At 38.8% G+C, this 25,066-nt stretch overlaps 1 protein-coding gene across 7 annotated transcripts in view; it reads right to left on the reverse strand.

The window, feature by feature from the left end:
• LOC130911124 (rho GTPase-activating protein 42-like) overlaps positions 1 to 25,066 on the reverse strand; it is a 258,112-nt gene that overhangs the window by 179,224 nt on the left and 53,822 nt on the right. For all 7 annotated transcript variants that reach the window (XM_057828849.1, XM_057828848.1, XM_057828847.1 and 4 more), the window contains exon 3: positions 11,423 to 11,484. In XM_057828849.1, coding sequence (XP_057684832.1) covers positions 11,423 to 11,484 — 62 coding nt within the window. The remainder of the gene's footprint in view (positions 1 to 11,422; positions 11,485 to 25,066) is intronic.

Below are 25,066 nucleotides of genomic sequence, written 5' to 3' on the forward strand. Positions count from 1 at the left end.
AGGGAAGAAAAAAAAAATACAGCCAGAGCTTGAATAAATTATATCACATCTCTACAGCCTGAAATGCTTTTAATTTAACAGTCTTTGTACTCTATGTTAAAAGCACAATGCGAATATACTTTATTTCAATATGAGTGACAAAGTCAAAACCATTTGGTTTATGGATTTGCAGTTAGGTTGTAGACTGTAATAGAAATAGAGTGTTAAAATAGGGCGAAATCTAAAAATAAACTTTTTTTGGAGTGGTTGCGGACATGACCTTGGCATTTAACGCCACGCCTGCTTTGTCTGTGAACACCCACCCACGTCGTGTGCTCATCTCTTGACCTTTGGATGAAGCTGTGGGTGCCATTTTTTACCCGCAAGAACAAGGACGTCAAGGATGACACGAGCTCACTAAAATATGGCAAACTCATGCTGCGCATTTAAACATCCTCTAAAGTGATGAAAACATGTCTTGTAAATGCTTGTTGCACTAAAACAAAATCAAAATGGATAAAAATATCAGCAAGTACATAAAATTAAAGCTCTAAAATGAGGTAAAATTGAGATTGCCTTCTGATTTCAGGACTGCTTGAGGCATACACGCATCCAATGTCGGACAAACCCGCATGATGCACCGCTTTTCAGGCTGCCATCATTGGACCGAATAGACACTAATGACAATTAGTCCTGATCATTATTGTATCCGTTAACGACAGTGTTGGGAATAACGCTGTTACATAACAGCGTTATTTTTTTCAGTAATGGGGTAATCTAACCAATTAATTTTTCCACCGTTACAACGCCATTACCGTTACTGACGGTCAAAAGCGGTGCGTTACTTACGCTGAATAAATTGAAGAAACTACCAGCCGTAGAGAGTCTGCTCTGTTTGTCTGTCTGTCTGTTTATTTGTCATCCAAGACTTCAGGTTCGGGAATAGCGCACGTGTTTTGTTTTGTGCTTTTTCTTAGCAAAGATATACCACACAGGACGTGCTGGCACTCTATTTCTTTAACCCTTTAACACCTAAGCCTATTTTGGCCGAATTTGCATGCCTTTGATGTTGCCTTTATAATTCAAAGAAAAAATTGTTCACAATGGCCAAGTTGGGTCCGTCTTTTTTCAGGATACCTTGAACTTCATGTACAAACTGTTTGTTTTCTTCACTGACCAATTTTAATCCACATTTTGGACCCAAAAAGACAAAAAAAATCCCAAAATCTCTTCTCCAAATTTGTAATATTGATGTCCCACTGACAAGCAAACATGCTCGACCAACCGTTTTGAAGCTTGATAATATTTATTTAACTTGCTAGGATAAACATTCAATAGAAAAAAATAAGATTGAATAGTTTTATGTTTGACAATTCAACACAAGCAGCAGGTATGGTCATAGGCGTTTTTGGCCTTTACACATACTATGGTCAAAACAGGTTATATACAGTGCAAAATTGTGAGAAAAAAAATCATATATATCATCCAACAGAAAAAAGGGTTTGGAGGATATCTCTTTGTGAAGTTAGTTATTGTACCCATCACCTTATCAAAGGTACACTGTATATGTACATGCAATCAAGCTTCTCGAACACACATCTACAGTATATATAAAAATTGAAAAGATTCATAGTGAAGAAAAAAATATATATACATTGAAAAAACGTATTTTAAAAAATATTGACAAGTAATGAATGACTTCAGTTCAATTCAATTTTTTCAGGCATGCGACCCAATAAAGTTTTTTTTATTTTTTTGCGCACTCAATAAAGTTTGTTTTTGAACAGGTCACCGAGCTGCGTCACATACGTCACACAGCTGTCACTCTTCCGCCGTTTGAGCACTGCTGTCACTTCTACTAGCCGAGACACCGACTAATCCGAGGAAAACAACGACATATACAGCTCATCCAATTCCTTGAGTTAATGAAAAAATGCATTAGCTTGCGCTAAATTTAGTTTTCGATTCATTATGCACGTTTCAAAGTCGCTCGCTCATTCCAACCGGCCGTTGCTTGCTTTGCGTGTCTCCTTTTCCTTAGTTGGCGCCTAGCTCGGCAATTTATTAAAAATGTTCACATTAGGTGTATTATATGTAGTCTTTTGTGCTGCCTTCGGTTTTGAAAAAGGACAAGAAATGATGGAAATATGGAAATAGACATAAGGTCCATGCAGCGTTTTAATGCATATTTATGAGTGCAATAAAACTATAAAACTCAAATGACATTATCTCCCGTTTTACTTGGTCGATTGACTTCAAATAAAAACTGGTGTGGACATCAACTTCCAAACTTTCAAATGAGAACAACCAGGGGCACGTGGGTGACGTAATTACAGCGTTGCAAGTCTTCAAAGATGGTATGCGTAAACGTGTCGCATCCGACACGTTCAGTGTTAAAGGGTTAATAGCACATATAACTTTAACACAAATGTACGGCTCTCGGCAGGCCGTGTCTCTAACTCACTCCCGCATCATGTGAGCAAAACAATAATGGCGCCGTGTGCACTTTAGGGTGCCTGGAATAATTCTGTATCAGAATATTACAGCACGTACTTCTTATGACTCCAGGCTGTTTGTCCCTGCTCATTCAATTAGACAATGCTTTCCAAAGCTTGCTAACGTTTCTGTGTTTGCTACACCGGAATGCTAGCCTCGTTCCCATCCCCCACTGTCAGCCAGCAAGAATGCTGCTTCCATCTTGAGGACGGCAGACGCTTTGAGGGTGACGGGACGAGTAGGGGGACGAGGCTACATGAATGCACCCCCGGACAGATGCGATGGAAGTGATTGTGATTGGCTGAGGGTTAGAGTGATGTGTCATGGTAAGCCAATCAGGTCTACTTGACCAGTTGTCTCAGGTTGTGAGAGTTAGATTTAATTTATTAAATTCACTTTATATTGTTTACTGCTGATTGTTATTTTATTATATTGTTTACTGTTTATTTTTGTTGCACTTCAAGTGTAGGATACATCTGTTGCTGGTGAGGTGCAATAAATATTACAAATATTACAATATTGTATTATTACAATAATACAATGTTATATTACATATTGTGTTACTATAACACAACTACCTGTCTGTTCTTCTCTATTCAACTGACTCGAATACTGCTTAGAGAATTTCAAATTCTTTGACATACAACAACTTCTTTTTAAAGTAACGGAAATAGTTACTTTCCCTGGTAACTAGTTACTTTTACTACAGAGTAATTCAGTTACTAACTCAGTTACTTTTTGGAAGAAGTAGTGAATAACTATAACTAATTACTTTTTTAAAGTAACATGCCCAACACTGGTTAACAATGACAGTTATGAAAAATAGGGATGTTTCGATCACATATTTTTGCACCCGAGTCCTGTATCTTTTCACCAGGTTTGCACTAAATGCAGCAGGGATTTTGCACCACTGCTCCACACAGATCCTGTCTAGATCAATCAGGTTTCTGGACTGCTACTGAGAAACATGGAGTTTGAACCTCCTTCAAAGATTCTCTTGGGTTTGCGTCTGGAGACAGACTAGGGCCCTCCAGAACCTTTTTACGAAGCCACTCCTTGGTATTTGTGGCTGTCTGCTTCTGGCCATTGTTATGTTGGAAGAATTCGTCATGACCCATTTTCAATGGTCTAACTGAGGGAAGGAGTTTATTCCCCATAATCTCACAATACATGGCCCTGGTCATCCTCTCCTTAATACAGTGCAGTCGTCCAGTCCCATTTGCAGAGAAACACCTCCAAAGCATGATGCTACCACCCCTATGCTTCACAGTAGGGATGGTGTTCTTGGGATGGTACTAGGCCTGAACAATATTGGAAAAAAAACTATTGCTGTGATTTTTTGGGGGGTTTGCAATATTATATTACGATACTAAAAAAATATTTATTTTTTTAAAGAAACTTTTACTAGATTACTTAAATAGCTGCTTGGAAAGACTTTGGATGACTCATCATGACCACAGTGTACAGTATTCCATTGTTTTTCACGGTTAATAGGGACCAGAACCCGCCGCGATAAGTGAAAAACCGCGAAGTAGAGTGCATAACACCCCCCCCCCCCCTCATTTTTGTGTGTGTGCGTGTGTGCGCTCAATGTATTTATTCAGATCTAGCACTGGAAAGAGATACATATAAGACATGTTTTTTTCGCACTTTTTCCCCCAAAGTATGATTTAAAAAAATGTAAATATATACATATATTTATATATTTTAATAAATGCTTTTTAAGCACTTCAAATGTAATAATTATGATCAGTTTTAAACATAACTGTCCCACCGAATCATTTTTTAACAAGAATAAAGTACTGTAGTAGAAAAATGCTTGGCTTTATTAAATGCTTCTGTTTACCTAACATGGCTGTGACTCTTGGAGTGACATGTACAAATTACAAACTCCTCATAATCACTCCTGGCGTTTATTTTATGTCTCGAACTCCCCCCCACAGACACACACATTCATTCCAGCCCGCACTTCCTTGCAGAAACTTTTTAACAAGTTAAACGATGATTGATAGATTGCTGCCGTGTGAAGTCGGCTTCTTTGGCCAGATCAAAGCCATCGATAACTTTAATAAGCAAGTGCCGCAGTGACTGAAAGCTGGGAGAGGGAGTGAGGGAGGCTGTGCGAGCGAATGAAGAACAAAATTTTGTGGATTGGAAAAAAAAAATGTAAAAAATCTATCGCACGTCCTTGCGATGGGACTATTGCGCATGCGCACATCGCGATGGCGATGTTTAAACGATATATTGTTCAAGCTTAGATGGTACACATCATTCTTCATCCTCCAAACACTATGAGTGGAAGTAAGACCAAAAAGTTCAATTTTAATCTTATATGACCACATGACTTTCCCCCATGACTCCTCTAAATCATCCAAATGGTCATTGGAATACTTTGACGGGCAACAACATGTTCTGCTTTTAGCAGGGGAACCTTCCGTTCTATGAATGATTTTTAACCATGACGTAGTTGTGTATTACCAACAGTAACTTTGGAAATTGTGGTCCCAACTCATTTCAGGTCATTAACCAGCTCATCCTGAGTAGTTCTTGGCTGATTCCTCATCATTCTTAGGATATTTGAGACGCTACGAGGTAAATCTTGCATGGAGCCCCAGTCCGTGGGAGAATGACATTCATGTTTGGCTTCTTACATTTTCCAATACCGTATTTTTCGGACTATAAGTCGCAGTTTTTTTTTTCATAGTTCGGCTGGGGGTGCGACTTATACTCTGGAGTGACTTATGTGTGAAATTATTAACACATTATTAAATCATTTCACATGTTATTTTGGTGTTTCAGAGTGAGACTGGTGGTTTGCTAAAATTGTTAGCATGTACTTTATGCTATAGTTATCTGAATAACTCTTAATAGCTCTGTTACCTTAACATACCAGCCACGTTTGCATTTCGTTGTTCATGCATCATGTTCACATTACATTATCATACTGTACACTTATTCAGCATGTTGTTCTATATTGTATTTTTATTTTGAATTGCCTATCAAGATGACATATTTGTTTGATGTGTTGGATTTTATCAAGTAAATTTCCCCCCAAAATGTGACTTATACTCAGGTGCGACTTATAGTCCGAAAAATACAGTAATTGTTCCAATGGTGGCTCTTATAGAAACAAGCTGCTTAGTAATTGCCCCGTAACCAGTGTTGTTAATTTTACTTTAAAAAAGTAATTAATTACAGTTACAAATTACTTCTCCCAAAAAGTAATTGCGTTAATAACTCAGTTACCTGAATGTATGAGTAATTATTTACTTGGCAAAGTAACTAGTGATATTTTTTTTTTTTTCTCAAAAAAAAAAAACAACAAAAAAAACAGGTCACACAATGTGAAGCTTAAAGGGTTTGGGGGACAATTGGCCCTAGCCCAATTCTTTACCCTCAACTTAACTAGACAAAAGGGTATTGCGATAACTAGCTAGTAACCTTTGCTATGTGTGGAAGTCATTTAAAGTTGTAAATCAATCGTTAAAGTTGTTAAAATTTCTCCCGTTATTGCATTAGTTCCCTTCTGTCTACTTTAAACATGTGTAAGTTTTAAAACTGTTTCATCATTTAAAGATAGATTTAAGTTAAGATTTTGCCGATTTAGGAGCATTTTAGATTAAAAAAAAAATTACTTAGGTTCGCTAGGAAGGATCTCTACATCAGGGCCTTCCTGAGAGGTCTACTGCTTTAAGATGGCGGCTGTTTACAAACGCATGTAGTCCTTAAAACATGTTGGCAATGCAGCAGTGTCTGTCATTTGCATCTAGTTCTATAATATGATATCTACCGTGTCATGTGGGTGTAGTTTGTCGGCTATGGCTGCAGTCAGGTATTATTGGAGCCACCTAGCATCACGGTTGCAACGGCGTCTTCCCCACTCCTGCTCTGCTCTCGTCCCCGTGAGTCCGTTTCTCTCAGACTTTTTTTTATTCAACCAACTTAGTAACGCATAGTAACGCACGCCTTTCCCGCCTCAGTAACGGTAACGGCGTTGCCAAGATGAGAAAAGTAATTAATTAGATTACTCATTACTGAAAAAAATAACGCCGTTAGTAACGCCGTTATATTGTAACGCCGTTATTAACAACACTGCCCGTAACCCTTTCCAGACTTGGAGAGATCTACAATTCTGCCTCTGGTGTCTTTGGACAGCTCTTTGGTCTTGACCAGTGTTGTTAATAACGGCGTTACAATATAACAGCGTTACTAACGGCGTTATTTTTTTCAGTAGTGGGTAATCTAATTAATTACTTTTCTCATCTTGGCAACGCCGTTACCGTTACTGAGGACGGAAAGGCATGCGTTACTATGCGTTACTATATTGGTCGAAAAGTCTGAGGGAGACGGACTCACCGAGACGACAGAGCAGAGCAGGAGCGGGGAGGAGGCAAGAAAGTTGTGACGCCGAGCAAACACGATGCTAGGTAGCTCCAATAATACATGTTGTAGCCGATAGCCGACAAACTACGCCCGCATGTTATGGTAGATATGTTAGACATGGTAGATATCACATGTACTGTATATAGATATAACTAGATGCAAAATGACAGACATGGCACTAAATGCGTTAGTAGACAGCCGCCATCTTAAAGCAGTAGGCTTTTTAGGACGGCTCTGTTGTAGAGAACCTTCCTAGCGAACCTAAGTAACTTTTTATCTAAAATACTTCTAAATCGGCAAAATCTTGACTTGAATCTATCTTTAAATGATGAAACAGTTTTAAAACTTTCATATGTCGAAAGTAGAGAGAAGGGAACTAATGCAATAATGGGAGCAATTTTAACAACTTTTAACAGTTGATTCAGGGTAAAGGGTAAATTAGGGTAAAGAATTGGGCTCGGGCCAATTGTACCAAAAACCTCCACAAAAAACTTCACAGTGTGGCCAATATTTTTTTTTTTTTTTTTTCCCTCAAAAAAAAAAAAAAAAAAAAAAAAAAAAAAAAAAGTAATTATCACCAATTACTTTGCCAAGTAACTAATTACTCTTACATTCAGGTAATTGAGTTACTAACGCAATTACTTTTTGGGAGAAGTAATTTGTAACTATAATTAATTACTTTTTTTCAGTAAGATTAACAACACTGGTCTTGACCATATTAGCTATTGGAGTCTTCCTGATTGTATGGGGTTGACAGGTGCTTATATGCAGCTAAAAGTCTCAAACAGGTCAAAAAGTCAGATTCAAAAAGTCTACCTCCGCTTCACTTATTCGTTGGACTTTTTAAAGGCGACTAACAGGTCTTTGAGGCTCTTAATTCCAGCTAATAGACAGGTGTTCAAATACTTACTTGCAGCAGTATAATACAAATAAATTGTTAAAAAATCACTGTGATTTCTGGATTTGTTTTTGATTGTCTCTCACAGTGGACAAGCACGTGCTATGAAAATTTCAAACCCGCCCATCATTTCAAAACTTGCAAAATCGCAGGGTGTTCAAATACTTATTTTCCTCACTGCATTACGATCACTGGTAATTCATCACGATAAACAAAATCAGTGCTCCAACTGAATTAGCTGTCAACATAAATGGAAGACTGTGTTGTTCAATGTAATTTCCACATAGAATTGTAATTTTATTCTTGAAGAGAAACGCTTGAATAGCGATGCTTCATCTTGATCAAGGGCGCCTGTTATTGTTTTCCCAGTTGGTGGCTGGTAAACACACAGCTGATGTACCGAAGGATTATTAACTGTTCGAAAATGTTTTTGAAGTTCACACTCAGCCTCTCGGTCGCTGTACGACACTTCGCTTAAACAATCAAAATAATAAACTAAGCAAAATGTAAAGATTGGAAAGGCTCGGAGTCGGAGGTAAAATGCATCTAGTGAGCTCATTTGCTGCCATTGACGGTGATAGACGTTGAATGCATTTGGACTCAGAGGCTGCCAGCGTTCATAAGCTGCCACCCCTCCCAGTCAAAACTGATCGGACGTCTATTGTCGTCAATGGTACAGGATATACCGTATTTTTCGGACTATAGTTCGCAGTTTTTTTTCATACTTTGGCTGGGGGTGCGACTTATACTCAGGAGTGACTTATGTGTGAAATTATTAACACAATATTATATCATTTCACATGTTATTTTGATGTTTTGGAGTGACACTGATGGTTTGGTAAACTTGTTAGCATGGTCTTTATGCTATAGTTATCTGAATAACTCTTAATAGCTATGTTAGGTTAACATACCGGCCATGATCGCATTTCGTTGTTCATGCATCATGTAACATTATCATACTGTCCACTTATGCAGCATGTTGTTGTCTATTGTATTTTTATTTTAAATCGCCTTTCAATATGACATACAGTGGGGCAAATAAGTATTTAGTCAACAACTAATTGTGCAAGTTGTCCCACTTGAAAATATTAGAGAGGCCTGTAATTGTCAACACGGGTAAACCTCAACCATGACAGACAGAATGTGGGGGAAAAAAAAAACAGAAAATCACATTGTTTGATTTTTAAAGAATTTATTTGCAAATCATGGTGGAAAATAAGTATTTGGTCAATACCAAAAGTTCATCTCAATACTTTGTTATGTACCCTTTGTTGGCAATAAAGGAGGCCAAACATTTTCTGTAACTCTTCACAAGCTTTTCACACACTGTTGCTGGTATTTTGGCCCATTCCTCCATGCAGATCTCCTCTAAAGCAGTGATGTTTTGGGGCTGTCGTTGGGCAACACGGACTTTCAACTCCCTCCACAGATTTTCTCTGGGGTTGAGATCTGGAGACCAGCTGGGCCACTCCAGGACCTTCAAATGCTTCTTACGAAGCCACTCCTTTGTTGCCCTGGCTGTGTGTTTGGGATCATTGTCATGCTGAAAGACCCAGCCACGTCTCATCTTCAATGGCCTTGCTGATGGAAGGAGATTTTCACTCAAAATCTATCGATACATGGCCCCATTCATTCTTTCCTTTACACCACAAATGTCCAAAGTCCGGCCCGGGGGCCAAATGCGGCCCGTGGTCAAATTTCATCCGGCCCACAGCCTCTCTCATAAACTCAATAAATGTCTGGCCCGCACACACTTTATAAATTAATCAGCAGTACTGCTACCAGCATATGAAGTAGTTTACACAATAAATGCTGCTCCTCATTTATCCACTAAAAGGCAGCAGCACTCTAAGCAACATTACCCCGTGTGACTCTTTACTTCCAATTTTCTAAAATGGCGACAATCAACAAAAAAAAGTTGACTGCGATGGCCAACGCTTCAAGGATAAGTGGAAATTGGATTATTTCTTTACTAAAATACCCAACAACTGTGTCTGCCTCATTTGCAAAGAGAAAGTCGCTGTTTTCAAAAAGTTCAATGTGAGGCGATATTATCAAACAAGACACGCTGACATGTACGACAAGATTACAGGGAAGACACGCAGCGAGAAATTGAAGCGATTTGAAGCTAGTTAAATTTCACAGCAGTAGTACTTTGCAAGTGCTCGAGAGTCGAAAGAGCGTCACAAAAGCTACTTGCGAGATTGTTGAAATTAATAATTAAAAAAATAATAATAAAGCAAATGTGACACACAGAATGGGTTGCTAAAATTTGCTTAAATATATTCTTCTTTGTAAAAGACGTTAGCCAAAGTCGGCCCCCAACATTTTTACCAGACAAAATCTGGCCCCCTTTGCAAAACGTTTGGACACCCCTGCTTTACACTGATCAGTCGTCCTGGTCCCTTTGCAGAAAAACAGCCCCAAAGCATGATGTTTCCACCTCCATCCTTCACAGTGGGTATGGTGTTCTTCGGATGCAATTCAGTATTCTTTCTCCTCCAAACACGAGAACCTGTGTTTCTACCAAATGTTCTATTTTGGTTTCATCTGACCATAACACATTCTCCCAGTCCTCTTCTGGATCATCAAAATGCTCTCTGGCGAACCGCAGACGGGCCTGGACGTGTACTTTCTTCAGGAGGGGGACACGTCTGGCAGTGCAGGATTTGAGTCCCTGGCGGCGCACTGTGTTAATGATCGTAGCCTTTGTTACTGTGGTCCCAGCTCTCCGTAGGTTATTCACTAGGTAACCTCCGTGTGGTTGTGGGATTTTTGCTCACCGTTCTTGTTATCATTTTGACGCCACAGGGTGAGATCTTGCATGGAGCCCCAAATCGAGGGAGATTATCAGTGGTCTTGTATTTCTTCCATTTTCTAATAATTGCTCCCACAGTTGATTTCTTTACACCAAGCGTTTTACCTATTGCAGATTCAGTCTTCCCAGCCTGGTACAGATCTACAATTTTGTCTCTGGTGTCCTTCGACAGCTCTTTGGTCCTGGCCATAGTTGAGTTTGGAGTGTGACTGACTGAGGTTGTGGACAGGTGTCTTTTATAACGATAATGAGTTAAAACAGGTGCCATTAATACAGGTAAAGAGTGGAGCCTCGTTAGAAGAAGTTAGACCTCTTTGACAGCCAAAAAATCTTGCTTCTTTGTAGGTGACCAAATACTTATTTTCCACTCTAATTTGGAAACAAATTCTTTAAAAATCAATGTGATTGTGTCAACAATGTGATTTTCTGTTTTTCTTTCCACATTCTGTAGGAGTAACATTCAAGTAGGAGAACTTGCACAATTGGTGGTTGACTAAATACTTATTTGCCCCACTGTATCTTATATCTTGAGGGGGTCTGTATTGCTTTCAATGGCACTGATTGACTTTGAGGAGGGTGGCAGGAACCCTGCCACACAAAAAAATAGAAATGTGCTGACTGCCTTACGGCACACGGCATTTCGTAGCGCCACACCGTTTGTTTCTATTTCTTATTTTCCAAGTGGTGAGAGTATAACTGAGCATCGATTGTAACATCCCAAGTAACGATGTCAGGTCTTCGTTGTTTTCAAAAGATTTATTTCAATCACAACTCGGCGACTGCTCTTAAAAGCCGAGCGACAAACCTGAGTATAGAACGAGTAAAAATGATCCAAACCGCATTCTTACCAAGCGACGTCTCTCCTCTTCCACCGTGTTGAGCAGCTTGGAGAACTCCTTAAAAGACTGGGCTGAAATGGAACCAAAAAGAAACTTTTAACATCAGTTTACAGATGCAACACTGTTAGTTAAACAAGGGGCGTTGATGTCGCAATGGAGTCGTTAAACGTCAGATGCTCGGCGCGAGCGCAGTGGCGCAACTCTAAAATCTTTATGGAAGCGTAGCCTCAGAGCTTTCGCCACAGCATATTTTAAAACGTAATAAAGTTGCGCAGCTGTCCAAAGTAGAGCAATAAAATGAACCAAAAAAGCAATACTTGAAATTGAGGGAAGAGCATTGATTACTTCGCTTTATTTTCTTTCCCCTGCTGGGTTGTTTAACGACGCCTTATTGCCAATAGGAAGCTTACAGTATATTACAAGCCGCGGGGTCGGATGAAGCAACTTCCTCGACCAGCCCTCGTGTCGGCCAACTGACACCGTTACCAGCCGGGCGTCGGAAGCTATGCATCACTGTAGAAATGTTGGCCCATTTCCGCAGCAAAGCCTTAAAGTGAAGGGGGCAATGATTTTTGCTCACCCGGCCTCCCATTAAATCCAGCGGCTCCTTTATCAGGCACACAAAAGCTCTCAGGGAGTCACTGATGGCACTCAAAAGACAGCCAATTGGAGTCAAAGGTGGTTACGACTTGCAGTTCACTCAAATGGAGGAAAGATAAGTACGGACAACCTTGAAAAAGGAACCTTATGCACCAAGAGACTACATGACATTATGCCTCAGATATTTCCACAATTAAAAGCAGTGCCCAGGTGAATCAATACAATTTCTAGTATGGCTGCACCTAGGCCTGTCGCGATAACAAATTTTAGTAGGCGATAAATTGTCTCATAAATTACTGCTATTATTGCCATTTTTTTTTTTAACCTATTCAACCATGAATATTGTGAGAATAAATCCTAATAAATCACCTATTGCAAGACAATAAATTATTTTTAAATAAAACACAAACTATAATAAAATGTATGATTATAAGGCCTGTAAAACGATTAAAATTTTTAATCGAGTTAATTACGGCTTAAAATTAATTAATCATAATTAATCGCAATTCAAACCATCTATGAAATATGCCATATTTTTTCTGTAAATTATTGTTGGAATGGAATGAGACACAAGACGGATATATACATTCAACATACGGTACATAAGTACTGTATTTGTTTAATATAACAACAAATCAACAAGAAGACATTAACATTATTAACATTCTCTTAAAGCGATCCATGGATAGAAAGACTTGTAGTTCTTAAAAAAAAAAAAATGTTAGTACAAGTTATAGAAATTTTATATTAAAACCCCTCTTAATGTTTTCGTTTTATTAAAATTTTTAAAAATTTCAATCAAAAAATAAACTAGTGGCACGCCATTGTTGATGTCAGTAATTACCCCATGCTGACTCATGGTACTAACCCATAAAATAAGTTGGACCCAAGCACCAGCAGAGGGCGCCAAACACAAGTAACAAGCGGACATTGAGGATGGCGTGGCTAAGTGGTGGAGTAGTTGTCCCCCAACCTAGAGGTTGTGGGTTCGATTCTCCACCCTGATGAACTCGCCTAAGTATCCTTGAGCAAGGTACTGAACCCCGCACTGCTCCTGGTGCTGTGTCACCAGTAGGTAGATGGCAATGTAGTGTAAAGCGCTTTGAGTACCTTGAGAGGTAGAAAAGCGCTATACAAGTATTTACCATTTACATTACACTGTATTGTACATTTTAATCTGTTTGAGCGGGGCATGTGCGTTAATTGCGTCAAATATTTTAACGTGATTAATTTTTAAAAATTACCGCCCGTTAACGCGATAATTTTGACAGCCCTAATTTATATAAAAATAAAAAAACACACACACACACACAATGCATAATGAGTCATTTTAAAGCTAGTTAGGTGCAGAATATGAAATAGGTGAGAAACCTGCAGTCATTTTTATTGTCTGCCAATTAGAGCCCATTAAAAAGTGTTAATTTGATTCAAAGTGACTTTCATCTTGTCCTGCAAAATGCGCATGCAACAAATTTGAAGCTACAGTGGGGCAAATAAGTATTTAGTCAACCACCAATTGTGCAAGTTCTCCTTCTTGAAAATATTAGAGAGGCCTGTAATTATCAACATGGGTAAACCTCGTACATGAGAGACAGAATCTGGAAAAAAAAAACGAAAATCACATTGATCATTTTTAAAGAATTTATTTCCAAATTATAGTGGAAAATGCAGAAAAAAAAAAAAAAAAAAAAAAACTTACATCGGCCGACAGCCACTACAAACTACGCCAACCTTGCTAAAAATTACGCCCGAATGATGCTAGTTTGGTAGCAGGTAGTGTCCGATGTGTCTCATAGATGTCGCATGCATTTAGGACTACATGCGAAATGACAGACTCGGCCACGTCTGGGCAATGTTAGTAAACAGCCGCCATCTTTAAGCAGTACACTTCGCTAATAAATACAACGTTACTGTCACTTGGTCACGTAGCGTTAGCTCTTCGGAGGGCTAGGTTTCTATTAATTATGACCACTGTCGATACGTGGCTAACGTGTTGTACATACAGGTTTTATATAATCTGTAAAAACACAGCGCTGTAGTGTGATGAGGGTGTAAAATTAAAACGTGATAAAGCTAACGGTCAGTTTTGGCTCAGTAGTCATTGCTGAATAAAACACCAAGTAGCACTGGTCCCTCATGTGCTCCAATACAGCAGGTATCATACATTTATTTTGAACACTGCAAAAACTCAAAATCCTATGAGTACTTACAGTTTAGACTAACTTAAAACTTAACTAGAACTTAAAAATAGCTTGACACAAATGGAAATTATATTGAAACACGTGGGGAAAAACACATAGCTTTCAAGTGATGTGTGTTATCAAGCGTAATTACATTTTTAGGTAAGAAATACGTTGTTGTTGTTTTTTTTTTATAAGATCTAGAAGTTTTTTGAGTGAAAGCAGTGAATTTTTTTTTCTAGTCACATCTGAGATGCAATTGTTGGCTGTTTTCAACAATGTACATCGAAAATAAAGACATTGATTGACTGAAAATGGTTCAATATTGGATTAAATGTCTTTTTTTCCTCATGTATATGGCGGAAAACACAGACAAGACTGAAAAAGCAGTTTCTGCTCTTGCACTCCTCTTTAAAAGAAACAGTTGTTTTTTAAGCCAAAACAACTGTTGTGTTTGATAGAACAATATGTCTATATGCTGCCATAGCAGATTCATGGCGCATTAAGCCCCCGAACTATTTTTTATTTGTCTGTTTTACCCTGAAAACCCCCGTTTACAGACGTCACACAACCACTTTTTGTATGTTTCAACATAGCCATAAAATGAAGGTAAGTCATTATATTTATTATTCAAAATGTCATTTTTAGCTTTGAATCATTAATTGATGTCTAACATTTAGTTTAAAAAAAGAAAACGACTTTAAAAAATTATTCACTCGCATATTTTAAACTTTTAAACAAATTATGTCACAATGAAAAATTTGGCGTCTGTAAAAAAGTCACGGATATCTACCTCATAACTATCGCTTAATTGTATTTTTTTTGTTACTGTAGCATTTTCCCCGATATGTTAGATGATAAAAACTCGATTCAAACAAAGAAAAACTGAAAAATAACGTTTAAGAGGGTAACCATATGAAAAAGAAAATCTCAACCACTCCTTGTTGTCTGCGATTTCTGCATCGCGACCCTTGTTATATCACCATGTTTAACCCATAAAATTCCCCAAAAATCTGGCTGTGGCCATTCACAGCTGTGTCTTGACTAGGGCTGCAGCTATCGAATATTTTAGTAATCGAGTAATCGACTGAAAATTCTATCGAGTAATCGGATAAAAGTTTTTTTTTTTTTTTTTTTTTTTAGGTAAAGAGCAATTATAAATATAGATGAGAAAACAAGACATTTCATCTAATATTGAACCATTTTCAGTCAATCAATAACTTTATTTTCGACTTACATTGTTGAAAACAGCCAACAATTGTGTCTCAAATGTGACTTTAAAAAAAAAAAAAAAAAAAAAGACTAATTCACTGCTTTCACTCAAAAAACTTACAGATCTTATAAAAAAAAATATATATATTTCTTACCTAAAAATGTCATTACGCTTGATAACACACATCACTTAAAAATTAGGTGTTTTTCCCACGTGTTTCAATTGAATTTCCACTTGTGTCAAGCTATAAGTTCTAGTTAAGTTTTAAGTTAGGCTAAACTGTATGTCTTTAGAGGATTTGAGTTTTTGCAGTGTTCAAAATAAATGTTGTGCTGTATTGGAGCGGCACGGTGGCTGAGTAGTTAGCACGTCTGCCTCACAGTTCTGAGATCAAGGGTTCAATCCCGGGCTTCGGCCTTCCTGTGTGGAGTTTGCATGTTCTCCCCGTGCCTGCGTGGGTTTCCTCCGGGAACTCCGGTTTCCTCCCACATCCCAAAAACATGCATGGTAGGCTGATTGAACACTCTAAATTGTCCGTAGGTATGAGTGTGTGCGTGAATGGTTGTATGTCTCCTTGTGCCCTGCGATTGGCTGGCAACCAGTTCAGGGTGTCCCCTGCCTACTGCCCGTAGTTTGCTGGGATAGGCTCCAGCACCTCCGCGACCCTCGTGAGGAAAAGCGGCATGGAAAATGAATGAATGAATGTATTGGAGCACATTAGGCACCAGTGCTACTTGGTGTTTTATCCAGCAATGACTACTGAGCTAAAATTGACAGTTAGCATTACTAAATTTTTATTTTACACCCTAATCACTCTACAGCACTGTTTTCACATATTAAATAAAGCCTGTATGTAAGAGTTAGCCACGCATCGACAGTAGTCATAGTGAATAGAAACCTAGCCCTCCACAGGGATAACGTTACGTTAGCGAGTGACAGTAACGTTAATCTTATTTATGAGCGCTGAGAAGTGTACTGCTTTAAGATGGCGGCTGTTTTATTAACGCCGCCGAGTCGGTCATTTCTGATCTAGTTCTACGTACATGTGATATCTATGACACGCATACAGACGCTACCTGCTACCACGTAGCAACATGCGGGCGTAGTTTTTAGCAACGTCGGGACAGTTTGTAACGGCTGTCGGCTGCAGTAAGGTATTTTTTTTATTGCTTCTTCCACTACGCATGTCACGTCAGCGCGTTGTCCCGCATTAAAAGTAGTCCGGGCAAAACGTGATGCTTAGAGCTGGCAAAATTCAACGATTGCTCAAGGTGAATAAAATTACTCGGATCATTTTTTTAAACTCGAGTTGCTCGAGTATTCGTTTCAGCTCTAGTCTTGACATTCACTGATACATGCTACATGGAGCTTTTGGATCAAAACAAGGTAGGTACGTGATAATATTTTGTTAAAATCTTGGCGTCTTTAATTCAGCTCTCGCGTGCTCGCGCCTCAAATTAGGGTTTTGCTGTTTAAAAAAAAAAAAAAAAAAAATTAAAAATGCCCTCCTGTTCAAAATATTTCCTCCCCCCAAAAATTGAGATTTTAAGCTTTCCAATGATGTATCACACATGCATATCGGACAATTTTGAAATTTGACCAAATTGGGGGTGTCAGAGCGGAACTTCAACTCACCTGAGTGTTTTCCGCCATATTTATAATTGCTCTTTACCTAAAAAAAAATATTTCATTGGATTACTCGATTAATCGATAGAATTTTCAGTCGAATACTCGATTACTAAAATATTCGATAGCTGCAGCCCTGGTTTCAACCTGCCAAAGGAACATAAAAAGATTGTGGCAGTGGCACATACAGTGCAATGATAATTGACAGGTCACCCAGAGGTACCACATTTCCTTTAATGAGAAAAGGGAATGCAAAAGGGTGGAAAAGCGAAAAAACAACTCAACTTTTTTCAAATGGTTAGTAATGCCAAACTCTCTCCAACAGCACAAGTGGATCCATACCCTATCAAGACTTTGCTCCAATAGACAATATATATAGTAACTCAGGTTAGAGGGTTGATGGAGATTTAAAGTTCGGCTCGTTGGCGGAGGCTTTTCTATCGACTTTCCACAAAAAGGGCAGGCAACTTTTAAAATTTCATAAAATTTCTATCTTAGCATCAATCCTTTGGTGGCATCGATTCACCGGAGAATGTCACAGAGTCAAATCGATGGAAGGTCAGGCCAACTCGCCTGCGGGGTTCTGACGTGACGTGTTGGAAGTTGGAAGCATCAAACAAAGGCACTCCGATGACGGCTGGCATTCACACCGAGGTCCACCCGTGTCGGTCAGGGGAGTTTCATGGCCGGGTTCACCCTTCTGCCTCCATTGATTTCTACAGTGTCTTTCAAAAAGTAATCAAGGTCTATTTTTTTTTTTTTTATTCTTGCCACCTTCAGTGGCTGGAGATACAACGCCCACAACATTAGGGATGCAACCCTAATTTGTCAAAAAATTGGTTTCAATAAAAGAAAAATATGTACATTTTGAATGAGGAGTGGGAACCTCACGATACGATTTTCGATACAAAGCGATCGATAACGATGATCTGACGATATGGCGATACAACGATCATCGAAACATTGGTCAGGAAATCACTCTAGAATATTCTACAAACAACTAATGAACGGGAAAACCAAGCTTCTGCTGTGAATTCGAATGAGTTTATCACTTGTAGACATCCAATCCATTTGAACTGGGAGGGTGGCAGCGAATGAACATTCGTTCATTCGCTGCCATCCCTCCATTCTCCAGATCTCAACCCCATAGAAAATCTGTGGAGGGAGTTGAAAGTCCGTGTTGCCCGACGACAGCCCCAAAACATCACTGCTCTAGAGGAGATCTGCACGGAGGAATGGGCCAAAATACCAGCAACAGTGTGTAAAAGCTTGTGAAGAGTTACAGAAAACGTTTTTGCCAGCAAAGGGTACATAACATTAGAGGTGGGAATCTTTGGGCACCTAACGATTCGATTACGATTCAGAAGCTACGATTCGATTATAAATCGATTATTGAAGACACCCCCACCCCCCCGCTATTAGCTGCTTTTAATGTTTTGTACATTAGCTACAAAAATTGTAAAAACAAAAACAAAACAAAAAAAGCCTCGCAGGCTTAAATAAATGACAATTTCAGTATCAAGTTAACAGTTAAAATCAATAAATAATATACTCAAATCCACATTCTGTATCAGCAGCTTTAAACTACATTCAATTAATTTAATGTTGTGAATCAACTGTTAAAGTTGTTAAAATTGCTCCTGTTATTCCATAATTTCCCTTTTGTCTACTTTCGACATGTATGTGAAAGTTTTAAAACTATTTTAAAGATAGATTCAAGTGATTATTTTACCGATTTAGGAGTATTTTAGATAAAAAGTTAATTAGGTTCGCTTGGAAGGTTCGCTACAACAGCCTTGCAGGGAAGTCTACTGCTTTAAGATGGCGGCCGTTTACTAACGCCCACATCTAGCTTTCTGTACGTGTGCTGCTATCGCCACCGAGTCTATTTTGCATCTAGTCCTATATAAATATGATAGCTACCGTACAATTATGTGCACGTACTTTGTAACAGCTGTCGGCAGAAGTCAGGTATGTTGTTGTTGTTTTTTTTATCTCGCGGCATGAGTTGAGCTAGAGCTGTGAGTTGAGCATTGGCATTACCCGAGGGGCCGGGTAATGACAAGCATGGTGTTTAGCTACTCTCACTCCGTTCCTCATTGCGTCTCGAAGACCGCGCGGCGCGTTGAGTGTGTTTTACTTAACGCTTTACTTGACATTAGGCACGTGCTGGTTACCGGTTTCACGGTATACCGTGGTGTGAAAACGTCGCGGTTTCAAAACCACTAAAATTTTCCGTCAGACCGTAGTGCGGTATTCGCTGTTTTTCATGTGTCAAAAATGCAGCCAGAAGTGGCTTGGCGCAGCAGCGCTCACCCCCTCCCGTTTGTTGCTGTGTGTCAAAGTGACGCTATCGGCTAGACAGCCAGTGAACCCAAAAACAAATACTCCAAACATAAGGCGTACTTTTCTTCAATGTATTGAGCTCTCAAATCGTGGTAAGTGGAATATACAAAATGAATACATTTAAAACGTACAATTGTATTTTTCCATGTGTGAGTAGCTTCAACAGATTAGCGTCATGAAAAGTTCGCCAAAAACAAAACACACATTTTCCTTTCAAATTCAATATACAAACTAACTAAAAGCTTACAAAGACGAATGTTAGCCTAGGTTGAGCTGGGAGAGCAACTTCGTCGAGTGTTACAGCCGCAGAGTGAGAAAACAAGCTTGATTCGCTTGAATGAAGGGGAAAAGGGGATAGCATCAAAGATCGCTAATTGAGAAAGATGCTTTTGCCCTAAGCACAAATCCACGTTCGCTGGATCAAGGAGAGGTCTCACTCCCAGTTTTTTTTTTTTTTTTTTGATGAAACCTATCCACAACAATATTTACACTTTAAATTAACTTATACATTTTTAACTAACTTATTAACTTATGAATTCTTTATGTTTTTTTAACACATAGGCATGACATCATGTAGAGTGGAGCTGACACAGTGGCTGAAAATGGCGAAACTTCACTTGAGCTTTTCCACCCTCAAAAAAAAGTCATGCAGAAGAATTTAAAAAAAAAATTTTTTCAGAAGTGTTTTTACTTTTTTACAGAAATTATTTTGTTCTTGCTCTAATCTTGAGTAACTTGAGCTGTGGCTGCGGGTATAGTCTACAAGTTATATTTATTTTAATTGTATTTAAAATATTTGTGTTTTTTTTAATTGCTAATTATTTTAACAATATATTCATGTTCCAATTTGCAACTATGTTCTGAAAAAAAAAAAAAAATCCTTTTAACTAGTGTTGCACGGATACCATTTTTTGGGCCCGATACCGATACAGATACCTGGCTGTGCAGTATCGGCCAATACCGATACCACTCTGTTTGCAAAAAAAAAAAGAAAACATATATATATATATATATATTATATATATATATATATATATACAGTAGATATATATATATATATACATATGTGTGTGTGTGCGTATAACGGATGCAACGTTACCATTAAGTCACGGTTCGGAGCGATTTTCGATACAATTCAATACATTTAATATTCTGAAACAGAAAATACAACTGTTATTATTATTATTATTATTATTTTGCTTTTGTTTTTTGCTAACAAGCAAAAATAACAGTGCCATCATATAAACAAGCATTTTAGTGCATAATATTTATGTGCTTACTTCTTACTGATCTGAAGAAAAAATTTGTATATAAGTGCTGAGAACAATTTTTACTGTTTGTAAAGTGGGTCACATTGTTGATTGCTGCAGCTCTCTTAGCAGCTATATTTAAACATCCTATTTGTGGTCCGAGTCCATCTGTAACATGTACTGAATTAACAGTATTTGCAGCATTATCTATAGTCACTGGTATGGGTTGATTTGGCCTGCTTAACTTCCATTCAGTCATGGCGGTTTCTATTTAATCAATGTAGTCTATGGACTACGCGTCGCTCTGGGCTCACGCAGCTAATGGCATGGGATCTAATGTAGTACATCTAGGGTGCTATTTGATGATATCTACTGTGTGTGCACGAGAGTTGGCATGGGATCTAACATAGGACATCTAGATTGCTATTTGATGATATCTAGTGTGCGCGCTTTGCGGCTTGAGTGTTTTCTGGCCACAGAAGTCACTTCTGCTCATTACTGCACAAAACCAGCATATTACAATCGACTTTCATAAACAGGACGAGTTGGAAGTACGGCGCTCTTAATTTGCCACTCATTGTTCATCATGAAACCATGAGTTTGCTGAGTCTCCCACGGTCTTAAGCTTTCTGATCCCATCGGTGGCACAACATCAAGCGTTGACTTACGCATGGTATTCGTTTGTGAATACCATGTTAAATGAGCAGCGTAACATCGCGGATATGCGTTGTAGTGTTCATAAGCAATATTGAAGACGAAAGTGTAAATTTCGTGTGGTAATTTCGAGACAAAGTCATACAGAGGTAATGATATGGGAAGTTTGCTCACGTGGGGAGGACAGTATATTTGCTTTCAAATGATGCCAGTAGATGGTATCGGCGCCCTAAACGTTGGTACTCTTCGATACCGATACCACCAATTCGGGCTGGATCGGCGCCCCCTGCCGATACTGGTATCGGTATCGGTGCAACTTTACTTTTAACCCATACATCTCAGAATAACACATTTTGGAGCTATAATTGCAATACCGTGATACCGTGAAACCGCGGTATTTTTGCCCACGGTTATCGTAACGTCAAAATGTCATACCGGCACATGCCTACTTGACATATTTCAATAATCGGAATTTGGATGTTTGTGAATCGTTCTCGAATCTTCCACGGCCGAATCCGAATAATCTAAGAATCGGAAATTTCACACACCTCTACATAACATAGTATTGAGATGAACTTTTGGTATTGACCAAATACTTATTTTCCACCATGATTTGCAAATACATTCTTTAAAAATCAAACAATGTGATTTTCAGTTTTGTTTTCTCCCACATTCCGTCTCTCAAGGTTGAGGTTTAGCCATATTGACAATTACAGGCCTCTCTAATATTTTCAAGTGGGAGAACTTGAAAAATTAGTGGTTGACTAAATACTTATTTGTCCCACTGTATGTGTCTGAACCATTTGTTAAGAGCATTGTAAAAAAGTTAGCATTTTATAGCATTTAAACTCGATCCTCATTTATTTATTATTCCGTTTGAGGCTCAGCACAGGTAATTTAATTTTTCATGTTCCTTATCCGATTACTCGATTATTCGAACTAATGGTTCATCAATTAATCGACTACTAAAATAATCGATAGATGCAGCCCTAGCTCTATATGAGGAATATTTCAAGATTGCCCAACTCTCGGCCGTGTAAGCAAACTGCCCGTATGTGTGCTTGACATGCACGGACAGTTGCGTGCATGCTATCGGTCCACAGAAACTTTGAACATAAGCCTAAACGGCTTATGATTATTTATGTCTGTTATTTGTGTCCTCTTTTTGGAAATCAAAATATGATCGCCCTGGAATGACGAATGATAGCCAGCATGTGTAGTCATTTGTTTTGATGCTTCTGCGCATGCGGGTCTTCTTGCTCAGCGCGTGGCGGACTGTGAATAAAGCCTGAGTTATGCTCCTGCGTTGCGGTGACTGAGCAGCGACTACGGCGTCATTCAACATTCGATAGTTCTCCGGCCAGGTGATGCGTTGCTCTGTAATTCACCGCCACGCCACTAGAGGAGTGTTGCATTATGTTTGCACAGTGGGGCATGCTTGTTGACTTCCTCTTGTCTAGTTTAACGGGGAAAAAAAAAAAAACAATGCAAGATGGAACGCTTGAATGTGGATCTTCAGCTCATCAACATTGAATAAATGTTGATCGTACAGATGTGGAGGCGCAGGCGACGCAGAAGACTGTTTTGAGGTGGTCTGGCCAACTTTTGATGCCGCATAGTGTTCTTCTAGCCTCGGGTGAAAACCAGCTAGCTGTGGCGGCTGACTTCAAACTGGCATCGAACACTGCGTCCGGCGTTTTGTCCGTGGTCTGCAAAGCCCTCCGGCCCGATTTGTTTGCCGTGTCCTACAACCAGTCAGTTGGAAGCTAAAGCAGATATTTGGCGTCTATGGAACTTCCCAAACTGCGTTGGAAGCCTTGATGTTAACGTTATCATAAAAAGCACCGAGGCACTCTCAATCAGTGATGATGGTATCGTGTGTGAACTGTTTGTTATTGAAAATTAAAGATCAAAACAACTCTTTTGACACCAAAACTGTGCTTTTTTTCTTCATATACTGTACTTGAAGTGTGACACGTAAATAAGTCACAGACTCACAGCAAACGAGAGATGTCCCGATCCGATATTTGGATCGGATCGAACGCCGATATGGGCAAAAAAATGTGCATCGATATCGGATCGGCCGACACGGAAAAAATCCAATCCAGACTTCTGATCCAGTTTTTTGAAGTCCGGTCCGGGTTTTCCAGCACACCGATTTACATAATCCATTCCAGTTTTTGCTTCGGCTTCCCTAAAATCCGGTCCGCATTTTACGGCACACCTTCAACAAACTACATTACCGTCTCCCAATTTACCGAGAAACTATCGGTAAAAATGTCAGCTGTGTGGGATCATTTCACCTTAAAGGACGACAAAGACGAAGAGGCAGAGTGCAACATATGCCACAATAAAGTCAAGCGTGGTGGTAAAGCTGTAAGAAGTTTGAATACAACCAACCTAATCAAGCATTTAGCGAAATACCACCACAAACAATATAAGGAGTATGTTAAGAAAACCGAAGACAAAAAGAAAGGTCCTACGCAACTAACACTGGCAGAAACTTTTGCTATGCGTGACAAACTGGCACTCAACAGTCCCAAAGCCCAGGGAATAACAAGAGTCATTGCTGAAGAATTCATTCTGGATGATGAGCCATTATCTCTCGTGAGTAAAGACGCACCATCCAACACTTAGAACCCCAGTACAACATGCCCAGCCGTCATTACATCCTTGAGCGATTCGGCCGTGGAAGATTCGAGAACGATTCACAAACATCCAAATTCCGATTATTGAAATATGTCAAGTAAAGCGGAACTAATACACAGCCCGGTCTTCTGGACGCAATGAGAAACGGACCACATTGCGTCCCAAGAGTAAACATCATTCTTGTCATAGACGCGGGTAATACCAATGCTCAACTCACGGCTTTAGCTCAACTCATGCCGCTGGATAAAAAACACAAGAATACCTGAGTGGTGCTGACAGCCGCTACAAACTACGTCAACATCGTTTTACTGGAGATAATAGATATCATATGTATATAGAACTAGATACAAAACGACAGACTCGACTGCGTTAGCAACATTGAAGTATTGAAAACTAGATGCGTTAATTAACAGCCGCCATCTTAAAGCAGAAGACTTCCCTAGTAGGCTGTTGTGAACCTTCCAAGCGAACCTAATTTTTATCTTAAATACTCCTAAATCGGCAAAATCTTGACTTGAATCTATCTTCAAAACAGTTTTAAAACTTTCACATGTCGAAAGTAGACAGAAGGGAAATTATGGATTAACGGGAGCAATTTTAACAACTTTAACAGTTGATTTGCAAAATTAAATGAATTGAATGTAGTTTAAAGCTGCTGATACAGAATGGGGACTTAAGTATTTTATTTACTGTTTTAAAATGTTAACTTGATACTGAAATAGTCGTTTATTTATATCTGAGAGGCTTTTTATACAATTATTGTAACTAATGCACGAAACATTAAAAGCATCTAACAGCTTGGGGGGTTTGTGGGATTTTCCACTGAGGTTGTTTGCGTGTTTTGCTTTTTTAAGACAGTTTACAATGTTATTTGCACGTTTCACTGACTGACTATGCCATTTCTGTTTGTTATTTATGTTTTGTGTTTGTCACTGAATAAACAGGTCAGTTTCTTGTTAAAGGTATCCTGTATTTTTAAGACAAGTAATTCTTATAAGATAAATGTTAGTATGAGTTATCATAATTTGATATTAAAACCCCTCTAAATGTTTTTGTTTTAATAAAGTTTGTAAAATTATTTTAAGTGATAGGTCGCCATTCTTGTTACGTCGCAGTGCGTGACGTCACTGGCCCG

This window comes from Corythoichthys intestinalis, unplaced genomic scaffold (assembly GCF_030265065.1).
Source record: "Corythoichthys intestinalis isolate RoL2023-P3 unplaced genomic scaffold, ASM3026506v1 HiC_scaffold_23, whole genome shotgun sequence".
Taxonomy (NCBI): domain Eukaryota; kingdom Metazoa; phylum Chordata; class Actinopteri; order Syngnathiformes; family Syngnathidae; genus Corythoichthys; species Corythoichthys intestinalis.